Genomic DNA, 23019 nt, shown 5'->3' with positions numbered 1-23019 from the left:
GAGTTTAACTTGTGTGAACGTGCAAGCCTACTTAAATAGAAGAATTCTTGCTGGTGGTGACTGATGCATTTTTGTTTGCAATAAATGAACTACAACAGTCCACTTAGTTTGATCTCTGTGTTCGCAAGGCATTTAGTGTCAGTGAATATGCAATATCACAGTTGTGACTTTATGATAACACAACATCGAGGGCAAGAGCCAGACCTGCGTCGATATCAAGAGCCTCAAAACGCCGAAATCCAAGTAAATATTTATGCTCCTGGTAGGAAGCAGAGGAAGACTATCCCCTTGTCAAACCTCCATGATTCTTCTTTATTGCTTCCTCATTACATTAAGGAAAACACATTTCAATCCTGGTAGGTACCACATAGAAAAAGCATGGCTGTAGTTTGAATGTTACTGCAGATGTATAGTAAGATGTAGCAAAGACATCTGGTTTGCAGGAGGAAGCAAAAGGCCTCAGACCTTTGCATAGCATGCCTTTTTCCTGTCAAATGTGAGATCTCCCTTCTCATATCTGATCGCAAAAATAGGACTCAAATGCAGAAGATGTCCATCTAGCTTACTAAATTCTGACACTGACCTGTAAAGAACAAACATTTTTAATATATATAACTGCATAACATGACAGTTAACAAGTACAACCTTAATTCTGCAAGTAGTATGTTTAAGCGCTGCAAGAAAACTGATGGGGGAGGAGCACATTTTGATGTGCCTTAAACTACACTTTATTCTCCCGTCAGTGTTTATGCTGTCAGGATACAAACTGCAACCAGCAGCTAAAGAATAGATGAAGTGAAATACTTTACAACAATGTTGTCTCTCACACCAGCTTACACTTCAGTCAGTGGCTTCATCTAACCTATAATAACCCCTGCCCTCGCTCTCACTCACTGTCTCACATTCGTTCACCTTCTCACTTTGCATCCATGTCTTTCCACAGTTTTCCTGTCTCCTCATCCTTTTTCCTTTTCCACACATGTCCCTGGATAATTTTACATCCTGCTCTCCTTCACCTTCTTTTCATGCCTTTTCCACAATACCTCTCATGTCTTCGGTTTTACCCCTTTTTTCTCTCGTTTCCCCACTGCTACATTTGTTCAGACTCCACTCTTCATTTCACCAGTAAATGTGATGTTCTTTGGGTTTTTTTGTCAGTTAAGATTTCAATCAGCACTGCTCTTAAGTTTCACCTTTGTTTATCTATCCTTTTCTTTGCCCTTCTTATCTCCCCAATATCTGCCATCAGTGTCCTCTAAGAGGTCTTTACTTTCTCTTTCAGTTCACTAAATCTTTAATCTCTTGCCTTTTCCCTCAAATCACCATGATTTTTCTTTTCAAAATAAGTATAATTATTTTTATTTTAGCTAATAATTCCCCCCTATTTAAGCCATTCTTAATTGTTTATGTTTTCTCACTTGTGTTGCTCTCCATCTTCCTCTCTGGCTATCAATCACCCCTCGCCATCTGGACCCCCCACACTTTCCTACCTCTCCCTCTTTGTCTACCTGCTTCCAGTCTCAGTGAGTTGAGGCCAATGTGAGGATGTCTGCGCTTGGAAGAAAAAGATGATGTAATCTCTTCCAGTGCCGGTGGGCAGGACCGGTGCTGTTACACTACAGAGGTGCTGCCTTTTTTCAATTATACAATGTGTAACCTCAGCTGCCATTATCTAGTTTAATTCACTGCAATATACAATGGAACAAAAGTATTTTCAAGTATGATTAGTAGTGTTTCTTTAAAGGATAAATGGGAGAAAAACAATTAACAAAGAGTTAAGGTGAGGAAAGAATACTTTTTTCCCCTTTTATGGTAAATTTAAGTGAGAAAATGATCCAGGATACAATTTCCCATCTTTTGTGGCTAAGAACAAATATCTATAAACTCTACAATCCCTGTTTTCTGATGAAAAAGGCATCTCACCATCTTGTGAGGAGGTAAAAAAGGCAGGCTTATTGCCACTGTAATCTGTCATGTCAGTGAGAGAACATGTGAGGTTGTTTATGTATACATCAACTTCTTTCCCTAAGCGCTATAAAGGGAGGACTGTAAAAAGTGTTTTTTATTGGGGGTTTTTAAAAATTATATGTGATTAAGTGATATTAAGTGAGTCATGATCAGTTTTTATTGTAAATCACATTGTTATATTTCCTTCTAATGCAGTACTGTACAGTTTCCTAAATTCAGAAATCACATTAATTACAAATCAAAATATTACTTGCTCCTTAATTTTCTCCATAATGTGTGTACTAAAAAAACAAAACAAAAAACCCAAACAAGAATAGACTGACCTCCGGTTTTGCAAGAAACTACTTTCCAATGCTGTGAAAATGACAATAAGTCTTTCCAAGCAACTCTCTTTGGTTTTAAAACGGTAAAAACAGCAGAGCTAAACATTTGATGATGCATTTTTCCTAGGCTGAAACCTCACCCACATACTGCGATCCATGCTCAGCAGCAGTCGGAAGACTACATCAGTTCACAGTTATACTGTTCCCAACTCCAGTCTTACATATACCATTTATCATTATTATCTGTTAAATGGTAAATGGCCTGTATTTGTATAGCGCTCTACTAGTCCCTGTTAATCATCTGCAAATCAACAGAGCCCATAAACATATGACAGAAAAAAAATCAAAACAAAAATCATGTAACCTGCAGTACTGTGGAACTACGGTTGCGGTCAACAGAAAACACACACAGCATCGGACAGTCACTGGTTCGTGCTCTCTTCAAGGACAATATGAGGACACACAGTTGCTTGCGCACACAAACACAAACACACACACTTCTTTGCTTACATTCTCTTGTATGTGACAGATTTCTGGTTTAAGACCTGGCAGCAGAGGGGAACTCACAATTAAAACCAGTGGGTCATGGTTGGGTAAACACACACAAACACACACACCACCACAACTACTTTCTAGTTACTAGAGCCGGTTTCCATGACAACAGACAGGGAGGGAGAGAGAAAGAGAGTCATAGAAAGAAAGAACGCGCGAGAGGGAGAGAGAGAGTATTCCACCCCCTTCAACTCAGAATATTGAGTCAGATCTGAGAATGATGTATTATCAAATGGAGGCGAGGAAGAAATAAAGGAGAGGGTGGGAGGAAGGGAGTGGTAATGCGAGGCGTAGTACAAGAGGAGAAAACAAAAGGAGTGAGGTGAATGAATGGAAAAAACAGCACAGAAATAATATAGTAGACAATGACCCAAACAAAGTGAAGACCAAAAGATGGGAAATAAATATTTCAAAAACATCTAAACATGGAGACATACCATAACATTACACCCACTGAGACTGAGGTCATTCACCCACCACATTCACAGTAAGCTTTTTAATAAAGACAAATAAAAAATGCCCTTTAATGCCCTCATACTCCTGCGGTGTGAACACAAAACTGAGAGATTTTGGCTTCTTCGAGAAGTAATTTTTAAAATTTGTTTGGCCTTCCAAACCAGTGCAACTTTTAAGTAGAATAGTTGGAACACATTAATGACACTGAAACATTTACAGCATGCAGAAAAGATGCTTTAGGACCTTGAAAAGAAAACACCAACAGAAAGAAGAAAGTTTTAGGTTCAGTCTTACCAGTGAGGCAGACTTTATGGTGGCAAAGCGGCCCTGGTTTTTGTAGTTTTGAGCCTGGCTGCTCTTATCAAAGGAAGCTGGCGTCGGCTCTGGCCGATGGTCCCGGTGGATCCCGTCATCCCAGTTGTATTGATGGTCCTGTTTGAAAACAAAGGAGAGAAATTTAGGACTGGTAAATACTAAAAGAAAACAGAAAAAATAACAATCAAGTTAAAAAAAAATGATAGTGTAAACTATGCTGCACTGCAGGGCACTCAACTCTTTTTTTTTCTTCTTTTTTTTACTTATTAAAACTGGGCCAGTATTGAAATTCATCACCATAATTCTCTGACTTACAAAAGAAATACTCCCCACTGATTTAACCCATACAACTTCTACATTTCACAAAGATTCTTCATCATTTGATAAAACTGTGTGAACTGTAAGCTTGCATGTCGTGATGAAACATCAACACCCAGCATCCCCAATAAAATCTGACTGACAAACATTCAGGGCGGCCTAGGGACCAACAAGTGCTTTTATGCGTGGAGGGAAATTCACCGCCATCAGAAAACAATGTGTGTCATTTTTAATTGTTCTCATCACAGCCCCTGAACTTGAAACAGCACACTGGTTGTCTGTTCATAAAGTGACAACCTTATTCAAGCTCTGTCAAAATACAAAGAGCAAATGAAGAAAGAGAATGACAGAAGTGACAGCCCTCTCTTCACAGAGTTTAACTCTAATAAGATTTTCAATGAGAACGTAAAGCACTGTATTGACCTGTGTGTGTGTGTGTGTGTGTGTGTGTGTGTGTGTGTGTGTGTGTGCGTGCGCACACACAGGATGCCACATGTGCAAGGGGAATTTGTGCTGCTGCTAGCTGACATGTATACACAGCCTTTGTTCTCAAAGTGTGAACGGTGTCAGTGATGAACTTGAAGCAATCTGCAAACAGTGAGGACTGTGTCAATGGTTTCCATGGTTTTGGGGGGAGGGGTTTATGCATACTTTTGAACGGTGCGAGACACCAAAGGATGTTTGCACAGAGCCATGTTTCCTTTTCATTTGTCAAGTGAGACAGTTATCAACCCAGAAAAGAAGTGAGTCAACCAGTAACACGGCATTTGTTGATTACGATTGCTGTCTTTGTTTCTTCTTCCATGCACTGAACTCTGGGAAAAGTGTTTAAGACTGTTTACTAATACTATTTCATAAGACAGGAAAAATGGTGGGTACAAAGTTAATTCCACAAAATGGCTTGACTTTTTTGTCTCTCTTTCAGTGGTGCATCTCAGAAAACAAACTACAAATCTGATTTGACCTTTGTTGTGTCTTGGATTTCTGAGACTTTATAATCTTCTTTATTTTGTAACAGTAAAACCATAACTCTGAAGTACTGTACAGGTATCAATGACTTATGCAAGAGATATTGTAGAAGGAGGAGGCATGTCTCTAAACCTAAATATTGCAGCTTTGTTACCCTTGCCCCCCAAATTCCTTAAATAAAAAAACATACTCATCAAGTTAAAGCTGTGTATTGGTAGGAATAGTTCTCTAATCAATACCCATAGCAAAAGTGTGGCTATGTGTACTTTATAATCTTGGCTTGCTGAGTTCATATTTGTTCGTTCCTCCCATTGGAAGAGTGCACTAGGATGATGTTTACATCAGCACTCTGGATTGAGCAATTAATGGTGCTGTAATGTGGTGACATATGTGCATACACAGCTGGAGTAACGTGTGGTTTAAAGAAAACTTTAGCTAAAATAAGCTGAAATGATGGCAAGTTTTCAAAAGTTTTAAGGATTTTTTGGGGTTTTTATTTTTAAATTGATGGTGATGCTATAGATTTTCTTTTTTATGTCTCGGTGACCACTGAAATGAAAGCCATGGCTCTCTTTCCATTCATTCAAATAGGGGCTTCAAGATAACCCCCCCCCAATCAATTCCAAGATGGCTGTCAAGTTGTAACACTTATTTCTAGAAGGAATTTATTTCTCCATCTTGATTTAAAGTGATGAACACTTTGTAGCCAACAACTGGTTGCCATGGCACTTTTCAGGGTCTGGTTGTACACGGCACCAACTTGCACTACATATTTCCCACTTGGTTATATATGAATTGGGTATTCTTCACACCCTCTGGTAGTCCCTGCAGTAGCTGGCCTTAGACGAACACAGTATTTCAGTGGTTGTTTGGACGGCTGTTGCTAGCAGTTGTTGAAATTATTCTTTAATTATTTCATAGTCTCTGGCTGTCACAAAACTGTCTCCAGTTCTATATATTTTTTAATTAATTAATATTTTAAATTGTATTTAGTTTGAAAAAAAATCAGATTAACACTGTTTGAGTATGATGGCTGATGCTCAGTTAAAAGGTTTTGGGAACAATAAGAACTCCCAATACTGGTTTCAAACTTTCAGCCTTAATCACCATCCCGTCTTCACCCTTAATTTTTACCTTCTTGGTGTGTGGGGCGGAGTCCAGGGTGCTGCTGTAGTCTTGGGGATGCATCATGGTCATATCAGAGCAACTGTCATCCAACACCTCCTGCATGCTGTTCACGCTGCTGCTCTGGCTACCCGTGCTGACCGAGGTGCTGGGAATAGAGTGGTTGCTGCCCAGGCTGTTCATCTTACAGCTGGCTGCCTCGCTGTCCTGCAAGTGCGCACAACATACACACGTGTTCAGAAACACACTCAAGGAATATACAAAAGTCACCCGTGACCTTCGCCCAATTGTACCCAGGCTTTCTTCAAACTGTACCATTAAATGGAGTTGCCTCAATACAAGGGGGGGAAAAAAAAAAAAAGAAAAAAAAAAAATCACTAATGCCCTCTAGATTGCATTAGAGTCGAAGTCATGCTAAATTGCCTATTAACCTCTAATTGTTAAGATGTGTGTGTCTGAGTCATTCAGTAGTGTCTGAGCTTATGTTAATGGACAGTGGTCAGACAGAGGTCTTCAGATTAGAAGTCAACTTGAAGGTGTACAAGACCGATACGGGATGAAACTGTGTAGCTTTTAGAAGCAAAAGTCAATTCACTTAGGTCTAAAGCAACAGGACAGGATATTTACTCAGTCTTTCCACATAAAACAAGGATTGGTACAGCAGGTTTTTCAGGGTAAGGCTTTCAGCAGTGTCTTGTTGCACTAAGGTCTGGTGGCTGCTGTGAATTGCGTCACATGGTGTAGGATGACATTACTGTGGCTACGAGCTGTCCATAACTGTTCACTTTACTTCAGGCCAGGTCAGCTAAGGGACATTTCATCTCAATGTCAGGCTACCAAGACTGCATGAGAAAGACTCCCATTTGTTGTGATTTCAAAGTGCTGAAGCAGTACTGACTAGTATGGAGTCACCATCTCTGAGACTTAAGTGCCATCCTGAGGATGCAGATAAACTATCCTGTCCCTCAGCCTTTTTGTCTGAAATCATCTGTTGGCCTACAGATGTGTGAAATAATGTGCTTAAACTCTGTCACTGGTGTCAAGTACAAGCACTTATTTTATGTAGTGGTGATGGAAATTTTAAATATAATAATTCTTTCAATGACTTTGTGAAAATACTCTGCAGATTAACAGAATCCAAACCTTATTTTAGTGCAACTCTGCTACTTGAAGTCTGTGGCTACATATATGCAATTTTTCACCTCCATATTAACTATTGTTACGAATTGAAGAACTGTTTCTGGTGCCACTCTCTGTGATCATGCACTCTGCAGAGTTTTTTTTAAACATTAATTTGTCTGTTTAACATTTAATTTTGATTCATAACCTGTTTCCCCATTAACCTCCCTTCTCCCTTTTTTTTTCTTCCTCCCACCTCCTCCTCCTCCTGGCTCTCTCCCATGGGCCCGTTGTGTTTCTCCTGGTATAGGATCTTTTTCATCTTGCGGTACTGCAGATTGTCGAGCTCACGCACTGCATCCTTGGTCCTCTGGATGAGGTCAATGAGAATGCGTGGCGAGCGTTCCCGACGTACAAAATCATGCTGAAGAGAAAAAGACAGACAGTCAGTTACTTCGTTCAAGGATTTAGTCAGACTTTATTACCATACAAGGAGGAAAATACTGGGTTTAGAAACTAAAGCTAATCTTTCTATTAGGGTTATCTTTTTTATTTGCATTTCAATTGCTGTCTTCATGTCATGCAGTTTAATTTAAACTTAACATTATGGATGTTTTTTTTTAGGTAATATTAAAACATTTTTTAGTAAAACAGTTTTTCAATAGAAATTCAGAAAGCATTGTTTCACACTACTTACAATATTGACATTTATGAGGGAAATAAAAAAAAGCTGAACCGGAATGAAGATAAAATTTTATATATTAACTACTTTCTTTTGCATTATTTTAAATATTGGCACAATTTACAGACCTTTTAAATTGGTCGTAAATATTTGGAAGTCATTTAAACACATCTAAAATTTTATTTCAATGAGCACCACAACTCTAGCAATCACTAGAGGGCGCCTGTAGGTTGTTCAACCCATTCTGGTCCCAGCACTCAATACGCTCTACTACAGTCTCTGAGAAGGTCCATATAATCGATTTTTATAAATACTCCTAATCTTTCTCATTTCAATAAATACTGTTTGGAATGCATTTGGCCTTGCACCAAGTTAATGAGAACTTTAATTAAATCATGTCATATAACAAAAAAATCCCACTGAGCATTGATAATTGAGAGATTTTAGTCATTTAATGTGTATCCTTTGCTTTTGTGCTTTTTTTTTTTTTTTAGAATGAGCTACACACATTAACCTCTGTGGAGGAAAAAAAAACATACTTAGGTGTTTCTTCCATCAGGGGAAAGCAAAGCAAATTGGACCTTGTTATTTACTAAAAGAAAGCAAAATCCTTCCAGAAGGAAAAAAAAAAAAAAAAAAAAAATATATGTGAAAGGTCAGACTTCCTTTTAAAAAGACAATCAGTGAATGATATAATGGTTTCACACTTTTATGGAGATCATTTAGGTGATTATCATTGCTGAGTCTGTCCAGTGCTAGTGAGATGAACCTCTGTAATCTAATGTAGGTGCAATTTGGTGGAGGTTGGGACATTGTGCATTTATGTAATTATTCAATGAATAACCAACGGGTCAGAGTGGGATTGGTGGGTTGTGGGTGAGAAGGTGGGGGTCGAGTGATAGTGGATGGCTATTTTTAATTTGTGTTTTTTTTACAAACAATTTAGGGATGTAAAAAAAAAAAAAGAATAAAAAAAAAGCAAAACAAATAAAAACAGAACAGATATTTCTGCCCAGCACTTCCTCCCACTACAACACAAAAACATGTTCACACCTCCTCTTAGTCACTCTCATTCATAAAATATTGGCTGCATAAAAGGCTAAAATATATTCAACCTAAAGGTACTTGACTAAAATATTATATTCTGCATGAAAAAATATATATATTTAAGTCTATTTTTAGCCATCACTCTCTGCACACCTTCCTCTCCATGTGACAGATGCCGGTGTAATGGGTTAGTCAGGACACAGAGGAATGACATCACACACTGAAAATAGAGATGAGAGTGATTTGTCCCATTTTCTGATTGACCTACACCAGAATGTGGGTGGTTGGCCACCCCCATCCCATCATCCAGTGAAGTTATCTCCAGGATTCCTCCTCATTATGAGGTTAGTGTAAAGAAGAAGTGACAGCAAATCTACAGCACCTGGAGTCTTGTCTGGTATATGTATTGTGGCATCACTAGTGCCAGAAGTACTCATCCATACTCAGTTTTAGCCTGTTCTTTCAGGATAAATTTGTTTTTAACACATACTATTACTAAGTTTTCAGGCTACCGTTACTGCTTTAGTCCAGTCCACATCTACTGCACTGATAGCAATAACAGCCACAAAAGGAAAAGGCTATTATGTTTGATGTGTTAAAATAATAGTTCAACATTTTTGGGGAGATTAGATTTTTTTGGCTTTCTTGAAAATAATTAGATGAGCACACAAGTACAAATTTCATATTTGCAGGAAAGTATACGGATGAAGCAAGCAGTCATTTAATTAAACTTTTAGCATTATAACAGGAAACAAAGGGAATTTTGAAAATATTAAACACTTCATGAATATGTCATATTGCATGTTGTTTCACATACAAACAGGTTGAGGTTTGTGGAATTTTGCAAATTGGGCAAAGTGAGAATTAGTAGTAGTAAGTAGTCTAACCAGCTACTCACAACACATCATCTTTGCAAACCTTATCATTTGCTGCTTAGTCTAAGCTACATATTGCATGGAAAACAATCACAAAATACTCATTAATTAATCGGTTATTGAAATCATAGATTTAAAAAAGCAAAGATTCCATCCGTTCAAATATAAGGAACTGATTTTTCTTGTAAACTAGGCCGAATTGAATTATGCTATTAGTTTTAGATGATTAGTCAAATACAAAATTAAATTTGAACACTTCCTTTCATGCTCTGGGAAGCTGCTGTTGTGCTGTAAATATCTGTGGTTAGCAAGTAAATTTATACAGCTGAGAAACTCAGAGTTAGTTTTAACTATTAAAGTGAGTATGTTCATTTAAACGAAGTGTACTTACGGGGGGGGGTTGAGGTCACTGAATGGTTACTCTTTTATTTTTCATAATTACCATTATTCTGAATGAGGTTTGCAAGGACAGAGAGTGAATTTAACCTGAAGCCAGTACACTGGTAGCTCAAGGCCCACAGATTAGTGACCTGATTTTCCCTTTAAAGCGCTTGGAGGGGCGTGTGCCTGTGTGTGTGCCTGTGTGTGTGCCTGTGTGTGTGCCTGTGTGTGTGTGCCTGCACTAAAATGACGAGTAAATTTGTGTGCGTCTCAGAAGAGAAAGTGGGGTATTAATCATAAACTAACACCCCAACCCCCAAGCCCTTCACTATAAAGCAGGCCCTTGGACACTGATCCAAAGTCTGTTTGGTACTTATCCCTCTTTAATGGTTTTTTCAGTAAGGATTTGGGTCAGGGGTGCTAGGAAGAGTGCATTCCAGTCAAAAGCCCCATCCTACCAGACAACAGTCCAGATCCCTTTATTTAACCACTCCCTAACCTCACACCTTCCTCCATAAAGTGAGACAGGTGTGAAAAGTCCTGCTTGGGCTTCAACACCACTGAGCGTGATCACCAAGAACTTAAAACTCTTAGTGCACCAATAGGATTACCTGTTGGTCACACAAACAAAAAGATCATCTCCTCAATCACAGGGAAACACAATGGACATGCATGGATTATCAGCGTGTATGCTCACTGTGGTTCTGGAGATACATATGGGCTGTCACTGGCAGGATGGCTTTAAAAAAAAAAAAAAACCCAAAAAAACAACAACTTGCAGCTTTAAGCGTTTAGTTTTACGAGATTATTTTATCTATGTTTGACAACAGTAACATTTTCCGTTTCAAGGGATTAGATGAGTTATATTATATAAGAATTTTAAGGTAAAATTACCGTTGCGGTTCCACATTCATACCTCCATACAAGAACATGGAGGATTGTGCCAACACGACTGGCACATCAGTGTTCGTCAACATCAGTACTCAAATGCAATTTTTTATGTCCAGCACAAGAAATTTCTTTCTTTTGTCTTTCTACTCATTTTATCACACTGTGTAAAATGCCGCAACAATAAATATAATGAGATGCGGCTCTGTGGAGCTCAATTGTCTTCCTGTGTCTTATCCCTTGGCTGTAAGGCATGGGGTGGTGGTGGGGGGAATCTCAGTAGGATGCTTGATTCCTGTGCTTGAAGAAGACAGTGTATATATGCTTGCGTATTAGGGAGCCGTGGGTGGATGGGAGTGACTCATCCTCATGACTGACTGAGACAGGAAGTGAGGTCACAGCTGGAAAGATTACTGAGGAAACCCACTCACTCGTAGCAGCTCCCCCGACGAGGGTCTGTCCTGAGGAATTTTCAGCAGGCAATAGTCAACAAAGCTGCGAAAGAGGTCAGACCTAGGTAAAGAGGACAGTGAGAAAGAAGTCAGTCATAGTCCTTCTTGGACAAATATTTTTAAAATCAGAAAAATCTTAAGTAGAAATGACAGTGACAAGCTAAAAAGCCATACCATCTGTCCTTTTTGGCAATTAATGACTAATGTACAAGGAGGAGCAATCGCACAGCTCTTTGGTGTTTAATATATCAGTGACTTAAGTAGAACAATCTTGCGTAATCTCTTAGTGTAGTCCTGAATGGGAACTATATATGGATTATGTAAATATGTGGAGCAATAAAAATATAGGCCAGTGGAGCTGTGATCTAAATATCTAATCATGGTAATCTAGTACGGTAGATATACCACCATATGTTTTGTTTGCTGTTATGAGTTGTTAAGATAAAATAGCCTGGAATGCTCTTTAGATTTATTAAAATACACACTGAGGGTATACGACTGAGATCTCCCTCAACCTCTACTTCTCTCTCAGTTGCTAGCATAGATCCATGCCTAGTCTTGTAGGCCGTGCGAATGTGTTCACAGTCTGGCCTTGTGTTTGTCTATGAAGTCAATGTCTCTACTTGTCTCATCTGGATGTTGCTAATGCCTCGGGCCCCTGGAGCTCCTCCAAAAATACCACAACCCTGTGCTGCCCCACACAATCGCTCACCTAAAGCACGATACTAGAAATCAACACTAATTTTACAACAGATGTCATAGGCAGCAAGTTTTAACTTTAAAGAACTGCCTTGCCTCACGTTCCTGATGACCTGCTCACAATACTCATGCCTACTTAAAGGTTTAAAAAGAAACATTGTTATTTAATGAACGCTTGTGTGGAACTGATGCACATGTTCTCCTACTGTATGAGGCAGGTAAATGGTAGCATTCAGCTACTCCTGAGGAGCTGTGTGACAGAGACAAATTCTTACAACATATTACAAGAACTCCTGCATGACACTGCATACCCTAGGACATCACATACATACCATGGCAGTCACAGCATGGCAGAAGTACACAGGAGTAAATTACAGGGAGAACATCAAGCACAGGGTTAATATTTGATGAGTGCCGTTTCCCCAATGACAATCATACCACACATGCTGTGGTTACAGCAACTCAGAGGAGCAGTGGCATATTTGTTCCTTTGCTAAATTCCTGTCAGTGTCTTGCATTTTTTGCTAATTGAGATCACCTAGTTCTCAGTTCATACATACTGCTGAATATGTATCCCCTTTTCTTCTGTTCCCAAATTATTCCTTTACTACCAAGTTTGTGCTAGCTAATACTAAGCCCATTGTTCATTCAATAAATATAAAGATATAAAAATATTATATAGCTTATATGGCATTTACTCATTATCTGAGAAAAAAAACAAAAAAAGCTAAGCTATGGTGGCTTATGTAGAGTGCTTGGATTATTCTACTAACTAAGCCAACTGTATATTGAATAAATTATTTTACTTCTTATAGTCCTCCAGATAAAAAATGTATACCTTTTATGGTGAAATTTGTTTTTAAACAGTAATTCATTTAAGCTTTTTTCTTGAATTTACAAAAAGGCATATCAGTTTTAAACACTGCTTCTCAGTTTTTTAGATGACATAAACATTTCATGACAACATCCAGCAGCTCCGCTGGTCTTGTCTGACAATGTGGGATATATTGGTGATGCAAAGAGACAGCAAAGAGCTGTTTAAAACCTGCTGGCCTAAATTAAATTGCTAAATTTTTTTGATGTCTGGAAGGACAGTCCCTAGAGAATCTATTAGCTTCCGCAGTCATGAGCTGTGAGGCTGAAAGCTGCATAAAATAATGCATAAAGCAAGCTGTTTTCCCATATTTAGAACACCTCATATGTGCATGGAGGAATATATTTGTATGTTAGTATGGCAAGCTTTAAGTGTGATTTAAATTACTTGGAATAACAGGAGAATAATCATGCTGTTTTGTTTAGACGCTGCCTTACAGCTCAGCAGAAATGGTGTGGGTAGCTGCACAGTGTTTCTTTGGTAGCTGTTTCCCAGGTAATTACATAAGAGACTTAGAGTGCGCCCTTGCACATGGCCTGTCGCAGGGATCAGAGGTCAAGCAGCTTAACACAGGGATGTCTTACCCTGGCTGAACCCTGACTGGACTGGACTTTAATGTCCACGGTTGCATTATATCAGTGGTTATACTGGAATTTTTTTTTAGTTCACCTAAAGCACTAACATATTATTATAAATTTTTTGTCACACTGGGCAACACTTTTGCAAAAGCTGTGTTTGATTATTTTTTTAAAGGATTTCTAAAAGACCAAAAATCCAACAACAACAAGGATTTATGGTAATATTGTAACATCAAGGGATAAAATGTGTGCTAAAACTTACCACTCATTGGACTGCAGTGTGGGAGAGTCGTTCTGGGCTATGTGATATAAGGCACTCATGGCATTCATGTTGAACAAGGGTGGTTTACGTTCCGCTAAAATGAGAAAGGATGTGAGAATAACAGTGTGCATATTTCGCATCAGCTTCTCCTTGAATGAGGGAGAAGCTGAAGTCTAAAAAATAAGTAGTACAAACAAATAACTTTTAATCAGCTTAAGTCTGCTGAATTTCAGTCTGAGCCAATAAATGTATTATTTGACCAGTGGGTAGGTGTTTGCTCACCCAGTTCAATACAAGTGATTCCCAGTGACCAGATGTCCACTTTTCCTTCATACTGGCCCTCGTCCATGGCTAGGATCACTTCTGGGGCCATCCTGAATACAAAGGCAGACACACGCACACGCGCATGCACACACTTTATCAAGTATGGAAAAAAATCCATGAAAATGTTATAATCTTCTAAGCTTCTCAGAGTTTTTAAAGACTCTGGTATGCTGTGATAGCAGCTTAGTTTTTGGAATATATGTTTCTATACTTGTGTGACAATTTTTCATATGCATGACTACCAGTCCACCAGTATATGGGATGCCTTTGTTTACCATTAAAGTTGCTGTGAATATGTGAGTGAATATTTTGGTACATAAGCAATTGAAAGCCAATTGCGGAAAACTATCAATATGAATTAAAAAAATCTTGTCAGTTCTTTCTCGCACTGAATTAATAATGACTAACATGTTGCACATGCAGCATGTTAGTCATGTTAGTCACTGCTTCCAATGTAATGAATAAACTTTCTCATGGATTTTATGAGAACTGCTATTTGCTTGTTTAGGCATATAACCCTTTCACATTGCTTTCACATTTATGTGTCTATCTAGGTGCATGACTCTAGAACAGCAAACATCTGCCAACAACAATGTCTAAATAAAATTGGTTAAAAAACAGAAAAAAGAGACATAAAATAGCTCATTTGTACTGAACATGCGCAAGATAACTTAAGAAACTTAATTTTCTATTCTCTGAAGATGAACTTCCATGTTTGTCTTGTGTGTACTGACCAGTAAGGTGTGCCCACAAAGGAGTTGGCAGGTGAGGCAATGGAGGCGGAGCCAAAGTCAGCCAGTTTGACTTGACCCAGCTCAGTCAGCAGGATATTACCAGCTTTCACATCTCTGGATAGGGGAAAAGAGCATGAAGACAGCACAGACAGAAAAGAGAAAAAGTCACATTAGCTCCACTTATACATAATGCAAACTCAGGTGACTGATATAAAAATCAGGAAGTGGGATTAAAATGCTAAATATGACACAAGTTAGTCCTACCTCCAATGAGGCAGTCCAGTTTTTATTCAGTTTTGACCAACACAACACAGTTGAAATTTTAAATCTATGCCCTTTGAAACTTAAAATGATACAGAGCAGTAAAAAGGATTTATTGTGGTTTTATGATGTGGTTGCTGGATGCCAATCATATTTTCCCACCATAAAAGATACAACTGTGTACAGCGAGAAGCTGGGAAGGTGATGTCCAAGCGGGAGTAAGTATAGACATTTTACAGCTTAATTAGTAAACACTGCAATAAATGAAGAACATAACTGTCTGATGTTATCATGTTCCATGTTTTCACTCTATGTTGCCTGAAAGCAAGGAAAGAAATAGACTCACCTGTGAATCATATTATGGGAATGTAGGTAAGCCAGTCCTAGCAAGGCACCGTGGGTAATGGCAGCAATTTCCATTTCTTGGAGTGGTTTTTTATGAACTATGGAAGAAATAAGTACAACAAATGGCTTGAGTGGAAATAACATGAATGATTCAAATAGTTATTTCTATCCAAGATTGTGGAAGTGCAGACTTCATGTGCTCAGCTCTGGAAAGCACAGTATCATGGCTTTAATAATTAAGACCAACTGTACTGATCTGTCCACACGCTGCAGTAATAAAGTAATCCCAGCAAACAGTTGTGTTTCCTAAGCTGGCACCATGAGTCCTGCTGTTCTAAAAACTGTGCCAAGGCAAAAGGTCACTGCAGAACTACGACTGAGAATTTTTATATAAAGGCTAAACTCCCCAAAACAGTCTGGGACCGACTGTCAAAACTGTGTACTCTGTCAGTAGTGACTGAGTACACGCATGGGTGTTTAAGGTAAGTCAGTAGCTTCAGGAGTGGTTAGAGGGTAGAGAGTTCAGGGAATTCAAGCTCTTAAAAGTGATATAGATATTTTTTGCCAGGCGTTGAAATCTAAGAAACAAATACGTTTTCCATCTGCTATAAACAGTGGTTTAAAATGTAGTATTATTAAAGCAGATTACACATTTACATTACATTATCTTGCTCCAGTATCCAAGGACGCAAATGGGGAGAGTGCCCCTAAGCATACAATCACAGCAAATATTTAGTAAGGCTCACAAAATGAACTAAATAATCACAGAAAATTGGAGAACATGAGGTTTTACAAGTTTTTAAAGATAATTGCAGTTATCTGATAGCAGGCAGTTCCTTATTTGTGGTAGTCCAAAAAAATCCTCATTAAGGTCAAACAGTAATAGTCTACTTCTGCTCCTAAAACAGCTTAAATTAGCTAAAGGGCATACTTTACAGTGCACAACCAAGCTAAAAGACGAAAGTTACTTTTCATGAGTTTTGTTTTGACAAGTTTGGGATTTACAAAAGTTTCAGGAGTGACTTCCTGGAAAAAAAAAATGTTAACACTCCCACCTTGTTACTGACAAAAAAAGCCATTATAAAATTATGAAATAGTTGAATGTATTGGCATATCAAACACTGATAAACATACCCTCCAGTAAATCTGATGCAGAGCCCAGGCAGTACTCCATCACCAGCTGAAAGAGAAAATAGTTCAACCTCAAATAAACTGGACGCTAATCACTCACATGGAATGAGCTCCATCATAAATTTTAATTAAAGCTTTAAGTCAAGTTTGTGAAAAGTCCTAGTCTAAAGAATGTAGAGGAAGTGGGCATACAACAGTTAGCCACAACATTAAAATCAAACAGAAAAGTGAAGTGACTAACACTTATTATCTTGATGGCATAGGTCTCTCGTAACAGGACAGTGTGTTGTGACACACTGCCAAACCTAGAAATAGCTCAAGCCCTGGCCTCTAAACTCCCCAGATTCAAAACTGGTCAAACATCAGTGGGATCTACCAGAGCAGGCACAATCCACAGAAGCACCACCCAGCAATCTGCAGCCAATGTTCTTATGACAGACACCAGAAGCCCCAATGGGACAGAGTTGATTTGGCAGTGCACTGTAGGCGGTTTTAATGTTGTGGCTGATCAGTGTACACAAAGAAACATAAGTACACACTAGGAAAACATACCGAGCAGGACATGAAAACAAAAGAATGTCAGTAAAGAATGAGAGAGAGCAGAAGAGAGAAAGATAAATCAAGTATCCTGCCAGACTGAAAAAAATGAGGAACTTTGACATAAAAAAGAGGATGTAGAAAAGGATCTACAAACCCAGGCAGTGTTGTCTTTCAAGTAGCAGCCTTTGTACTCAATTGTGTTTGGGTGTCGCAGCTGTCCCAAAAACTTGACTTCCTTAATGATGTCCTGCCACTTCTGCAAAGGGAAAGAATGATTCCAGCCTTTAGGTACTATTAAACTATCACTTGACTAAGACTTTAAATACAATGCATTAACCACTGACAGACATTTTACATCTGTATCTCCCTCGCTATTGTCTATTGACAGAAAGGTTTTCTTTAAAGGCACTGCACCAATATAAATAATAAACAAACTGAAAGCTGGCTCCACTTCAACTAGTATGGAAAAGTTTGACAATAGCTTGTAAGTGCCCTCACACAAAACCATCACTCACTGTTTTATAAAAAGATACAAGTTGACTAAACCACTGAGATGTGGGCTTGAGTTCAGCCGAAGTACAAGCTGTGATCCCATAGGATGCCTTCTGAAATATGCTTCTGCCTAAACATTTCCAGCAGTTTTCTTGAGGTAGATGCATGTTTATTCCAAGCTTTGCATCTGGTGTGGGCAATTATCTTCCATTATTTTCACATTATTTCTGTTCCTTCAGAGTAACTAACCACCACATGAGACATCTCACAACTTCACAAGCATAGCATCAAGCTGTGTGAAGTAGCAGAAAATGATGTAATGCTGCTTTTTGCATTCTGAGCTATACCTCCCACATCATAGGAAAAAAAAAGTTATCTGACCAAACCTAACTAAATGCTCACTTGAGGTTTTTCTTTTTTTGGTCCTTCTGATATGGTTCCACAGACAAAATCATCTAAAACTGGTGCATTCACATTGTATGTGCCATGTCTACATTTTCCAGCATGTATATTTTCTTACTTCAGTAGTCTGCTTGCCATTATAGGACATCTTTTTGATGGCCACCACCTCGTTGGAGTAGGAGTTCCGAGCCTGAGAGAGAAAATAGAAAAGATCACACTCTATTAAGGTCTTTAAACACGAGGTCTAAACGCTTAGGAAAAGACCGCTCACACGAAGACAAATACGGTAAACCTCCCACAAAATATAACAAGGCCTCATGTTTGTTTTTGACATTTTTTTGTTTGTTTTCGGTACCTTTAGGGTACCTTTTTGGTCCCCTAGCCACAAAGTTATATTGGCATTCCACAACATAAACATACATACAGATTAAAAAGTGATCTTAATGCCCACAGGGTAACTTTTGGTCTTCTATTAAAATGTGAAAGTTAACATCAAAAGGTCACTACATAAATATTATAATTACAGAAAAAAATAAAACATAACATGTAATGTATGGAAAAAGCATGAGCTATAGCAGCCTGTTATTGGACAGTGGTACATATTAGTTCAGGGACCAATCTGATGTAAAACATCCAAGTGCAAGTAAAACTAAATACTTACTTTAATCTAAAAAAAATATCCACCTGAACAACGTAAATCAGGTGAGGTTTATCTGCAGCCACTTTAAATGTTTGAGTTATCTGTCCACATTTACATGTGCATGTTAAACCCATGGCGTTAACCTCTGAGGCACTTTGCCTCAGGGACAGCTAGGCTGTGGCTCAGCCTAAGCCCTTATCTGAGCTTCATCACACTTACAATTGAATGGGAAATTCATGTTGAGATTCAAATGGAATTACAGTAACAGGAGGCAAGAGAGTATTCTCATTTGACTTTTTTTCAGATTAATTTGATCCCAATGACTGCCTGTCAGTTTATGCATAAGAGCATGCATTCCCCTTATGATAGGATACAGCTAGATGGTATTAGATATGAGGAAACAAAAATCAATCAAAACTAAGAAATTTAAATAGGCTAATTGTATTGCTATTTGCATTAGAAAGGAACGTATTACTAATTACAATTATTTACTTCAAAAAGAAAACAAACAAACAAACAAAAGGTGTCCTTTGAGTATCCACCTTCTAAAATTCAGGTGAGAGAAGCTCGGATTAGCCACTAGTAATAGATAACAACAAGTGATGTGTAGTGATTCATCTCTCAGGCGAAAAATTCATACTAACCTGTCTTCAGGTTGGAGTGTATCAGAATGGGTTAAAAAAAACAAACAAAAACAAACCTTACCTGCTTTGAACAGAAAATATTATGATGTTTAAAGCTAATAAATGAGCATAAATGAAACATAAGGGAGTAAGTAGTAGTAGTTCTTGTAAAGCTGAAAACATGAGTTGCTATTGACAATGATTTTAGAGTATCATATGTATCGATTTTGTATAACACAATAAAAAACTTTTTTTTTTTTTAAATCATAGTGTATCCTCAGTTCAATCACTGAAAAAAATAAAGCGATTGACAACATTTACAAAAACTGCCCTTGCTGACAGCAAGTACTGTTGTAATAGGGATAATGCAAGTGTGTCAGTGAGCACAGGACTGACATCAGGGAAGGATTTAGACACACACTGGAGATTTTTAGCCAGACGGACATGGGTACTAGGACTACTACTGATGTACTGGTTGTGTGTATGTGTATATGACATGGGATACTAAAGCCCTGGCAGTCAAGAAAATCCTCCCTCTCCATTGACTACTTTGTATTTATATATCAACAGAACAGCTGTCTTGCAAGGCAGGGAGGAGGCTTATCGCCCCTAGTCCTGCATCTGGAGGAAAAGGGAGAAAGGAGGAGAAAAAGGAGAATACAGGATGCTTTTCATTCCCTCCTCCATGCAGCTTTAATATCAAAGCTTGATGAGTAATTAGTGATGATGAGATTAATAAGAAACAGAAAAAGTGCTGAGAGAGGATCTGTCTCCACTTAACTGCTTTCAAAGAGCCATAATATGGTGCACTACATTTGCAGGATACATATTCCTTTATTCAGCAGGGTGTATACGTATGTGTATATGTAACTGGCTAATAACAATGATAAACTGCAATATATAATATTAGAAGTGTTTATGCAACTTCTTAAATGATCCAACCACTTTTGCTGTTCTTTCAGATCTGTATGGCTAAAGCTGCAAAACTCAAATTAAGTGCTTTAAATCTATCTTAAAAAGAACAATTTCTAATTTACTTCAAGGCCTTTGAAAGCCACAGTTACCATAATTGCGAACTGATACTTACAAAGTAGACGGCCCCAAAGCTGCCATGGCCGATCTCATGCAGGTCACAGAAAACGTCCTCTGGGTCATCTTTGAAGAAGAGGTCAGCCAACTCGGGGTCTTTCGGTACTCCTTTCCGTGTGGACGACGGCATTATGTGCTGGACATGGGCTAGGCGCCAGGGACCGCACTCACATACACGCTACTTCTGCTACTACCACCACCAAATATCCACGACGGGTCCGGCATTGGCCAGCTAGACCTGGGAAAAAGAAAGGTCAAGAGAATAGACTATTAGGCTGATATTTATTGCAGTGCACTGGATAATAACACATTTGTTTCCTAGCATATATGCTAAAATTAGATGCATTTACACCCAAGGATGGCTGTTGATACTTGTGAACATCAAGACACTGTTTGATTTAATGTCACTTCACAGAATGTCCTTAATTCATGTGCATACTAGAGTGTGCAGGGCTTCTTTGAGTATTTCCATTAGTGCTTCTCATTGACAGCTGATAGGTGATAAGACAGGAAAAAAATAAATAAAAAAAATTCGCTAATAATGACGATGATAGGCGTCTAGTCCTGCTGCTCATCACACACAGTCACACTTACATACACAGTCACACGCACATGTTTGACAGCAGAAGTTGAGTCACTGATGCATCATTTCTGATGCATCATTTCCACACACACACACACACACACACACACACACACACACACACACACACACACACACACACACACACACACACACACACACACACACACACACACACACACACACACACACACACACACACACACACACACACACACACACACACACACACACACACACTAATGCTGACTGTTTTGTATCACAAGGCTGCAGCCAGGCCATCAAGCGTGTATGCATCCTGGACACCCTGCTCCAGTTCGCTTCGCTGAACATGCAACACACATTCACATGCATGCACGCAGTCGCACACCATCTCTCTGATACCAGTGTCTCTCATTCTCTCCCTCTCTCTTCTTCTTTCTACCATGAAATCTGTGTGCACATCAGCCAGATGCAGCAAGCAAATCTGGCTCCAAAGGCCAGCCCCACACAGAGAAAGCTGACATACAGGCAGAGGCAGCAAGACACACAGGCACCCAGGCCAAGACACTAAGCATCAGCATCATCCTAATCCCCTGCTCTTAAAGGGATCTAAGCCATTGCACCCACTCCAAAAATATCAGTCTTAAAGGCAAAGTCCTGAGCCCTCTGTTCCATAGCACCAGACGCATAATGATTCCAGCCTTGGGGTTTTGAGTATGGACAGAAATATGTGTCACTAGGCTTCGTGTATGTTTTGGTTATTGGAATTTCTTTTGAGAAACATGGATTTTTTCCAACACGTGGCCCCAAAAAGCTAAATAACAGCTTTTATTGTACTTTAAACAGTCCACTTGATGTGACCAGGAAGCTACTGTCAGCTTCTTGTGCTACTCTTGATAAGTTTTTCCACAGATATACTGGGCTGATGATACTACCCAATTCAATGTAAAGGATATGAGCTTGGGCATATATAAGTTTTAAAGACTTTTAAAATATCAAAGTAAGTAAACTGTGGTTTGCAGCAAAAAGACTTGTTGCTGTGCTTCATTTTCCAAAATCTAAATATAAATCAAAATATACAGTGACACTGCCCACAGTCTATTTCAGTGAACGTTAGAAATAATGATGAAGAAAACCACAATGACACACATGCTGCTTCTTATGAACTTCTGCATATAGAAAGGTCTCCTGTAGCACTGTGACAGCCTGCTGCCATTTAAAAAGCTGCTGTAACATCTCAGCTTTGGGTAAATTAGTTGTGCTGTAGCCTGACTAAAATCAATTTCATGGCATTTAACCCTGGCTTCTCTCAAAGAATGCTCCACAACATGCTTGTAAGTAGCCACAGATTTACACATAAACAACTGCCATGGTTCCAGTTTATCAGCCTGCATGAGGTGAGAGATCATACATGCAGGTTTACAAATTAGTTTAAGGCATCTATTGGTCATAGAGGGGTTTTTTTTCTCAGAAACATAAAACCCTAATATGGCTTCATCATGACTATAATAAAAATCTTACAGTTGATGAAGTGTGTACAATATAGCAGCGTAGCTGTTTGTACACAAACCTATACTGTGCACAGTTACTGGTGCATAATGGTTCAGTAAAAACTCGGTTAAACAGCTTGAAGCTCTTTGTGATTTCATCAAATATCCAATCAATGAGCTTTTTCAATAATGTGGGTTGTAAATTAAACATTAGTACTATTTTATTAATGTGCATGTTATATTTATTCCAACATGAAAGTGCAATAAAAGAATATAAATCAGTTTAAGAAACTTGCATACATCGCCTTATATCTGGATGCATGTGTGTGCATTGTTTATTCTTACATAAACATACATATACAGCAGTAAGTATTTAATTTGTTTTTTCCCAAGTGCACCTACAATATGAACCTGTGTGTGTCCATGTCTGTGTTAGTGACTCTGAAACATTTGTCTGTGTGTCTCCTGGTTGCATCAGCCCCGTCTTTCTCTCATCTCTC

The 23019-nt window shown here is 38.6% G+C and overlaps 1 protein-coding gene across 3 annotated transcripts in view; it reads right to left on the bottom strand.

Annotated features, from left to right (window-relative positions):
- The window catches only part of taok3a (TAO kinase 3a), a 63785-nt gene that overhangs the window by 11027 nt on the left and 29739 nt on the right, over nt 1–23019 (bottom strand). For all 3 annotated transcript variants that reach the window (XM_031746945.2, XM_031746953.2, XM_039620675.1), the window contains exons 3-14: nt 20463–20702; nt 18231–18302; nt 17373–17474; nt 16682–16727; nt 15549–15645; nt 14942–15055; nt 14166–14257; nt 13884–13977; nt 11450–11531; nt 7402–7569; nt 6036–6233; nt 3594–3731 (exon numbers count right to left, since the gene is read on the bottom strand). In XM_031746945.2, the coding sequence (XP_031602805.1) occupies nt 3594–3731; nt 6036–6233; nt 7402–7569; nt 11450–11531; nt 13884–13977; nt 14166–14257; nt 14942–15055; nt 15549–15645; nt 16682–16727; nt 17373–17474; nt 18231–18302; nt 20463–20594 (1335 nt within the window). In that variant the 5' untranslated portion in view covers nt 20595–20702. The remainder of the gene's footprint in view (nt 1–3593; nt 3732–6035; nt 6234–7401; nt 7570–11449; nt 11532–13883; nt 13978–14165; nt 14258–14941; nt 15056–15548; nt 15646–16681; nt 16728–17372; nt 17475–18230; nt 18303–20462; nt 20703–23019) is intronic.

The sequence above is a fragment of the Oreochromis aureus genome, linkage group 12 (assembly GCF_013358895.1).
Source record: "Oreochromis aureus strain Israel breed Guangdong linkage group 12, ZZ_aureus, whole genome shotgun sequence".
NCBI classification, from domain to species: Eukaryota; Metazoa; Chordata; class Actinopteri; order Cichliformes; family Cichlidae; genus Oreochromis; species Oreochromis aureus.
The sequence above is the reverse complement of the archived record's forward strand: the minus strand, read 5'-3'. Positions and strand labels throughout refer to the sequence as shown.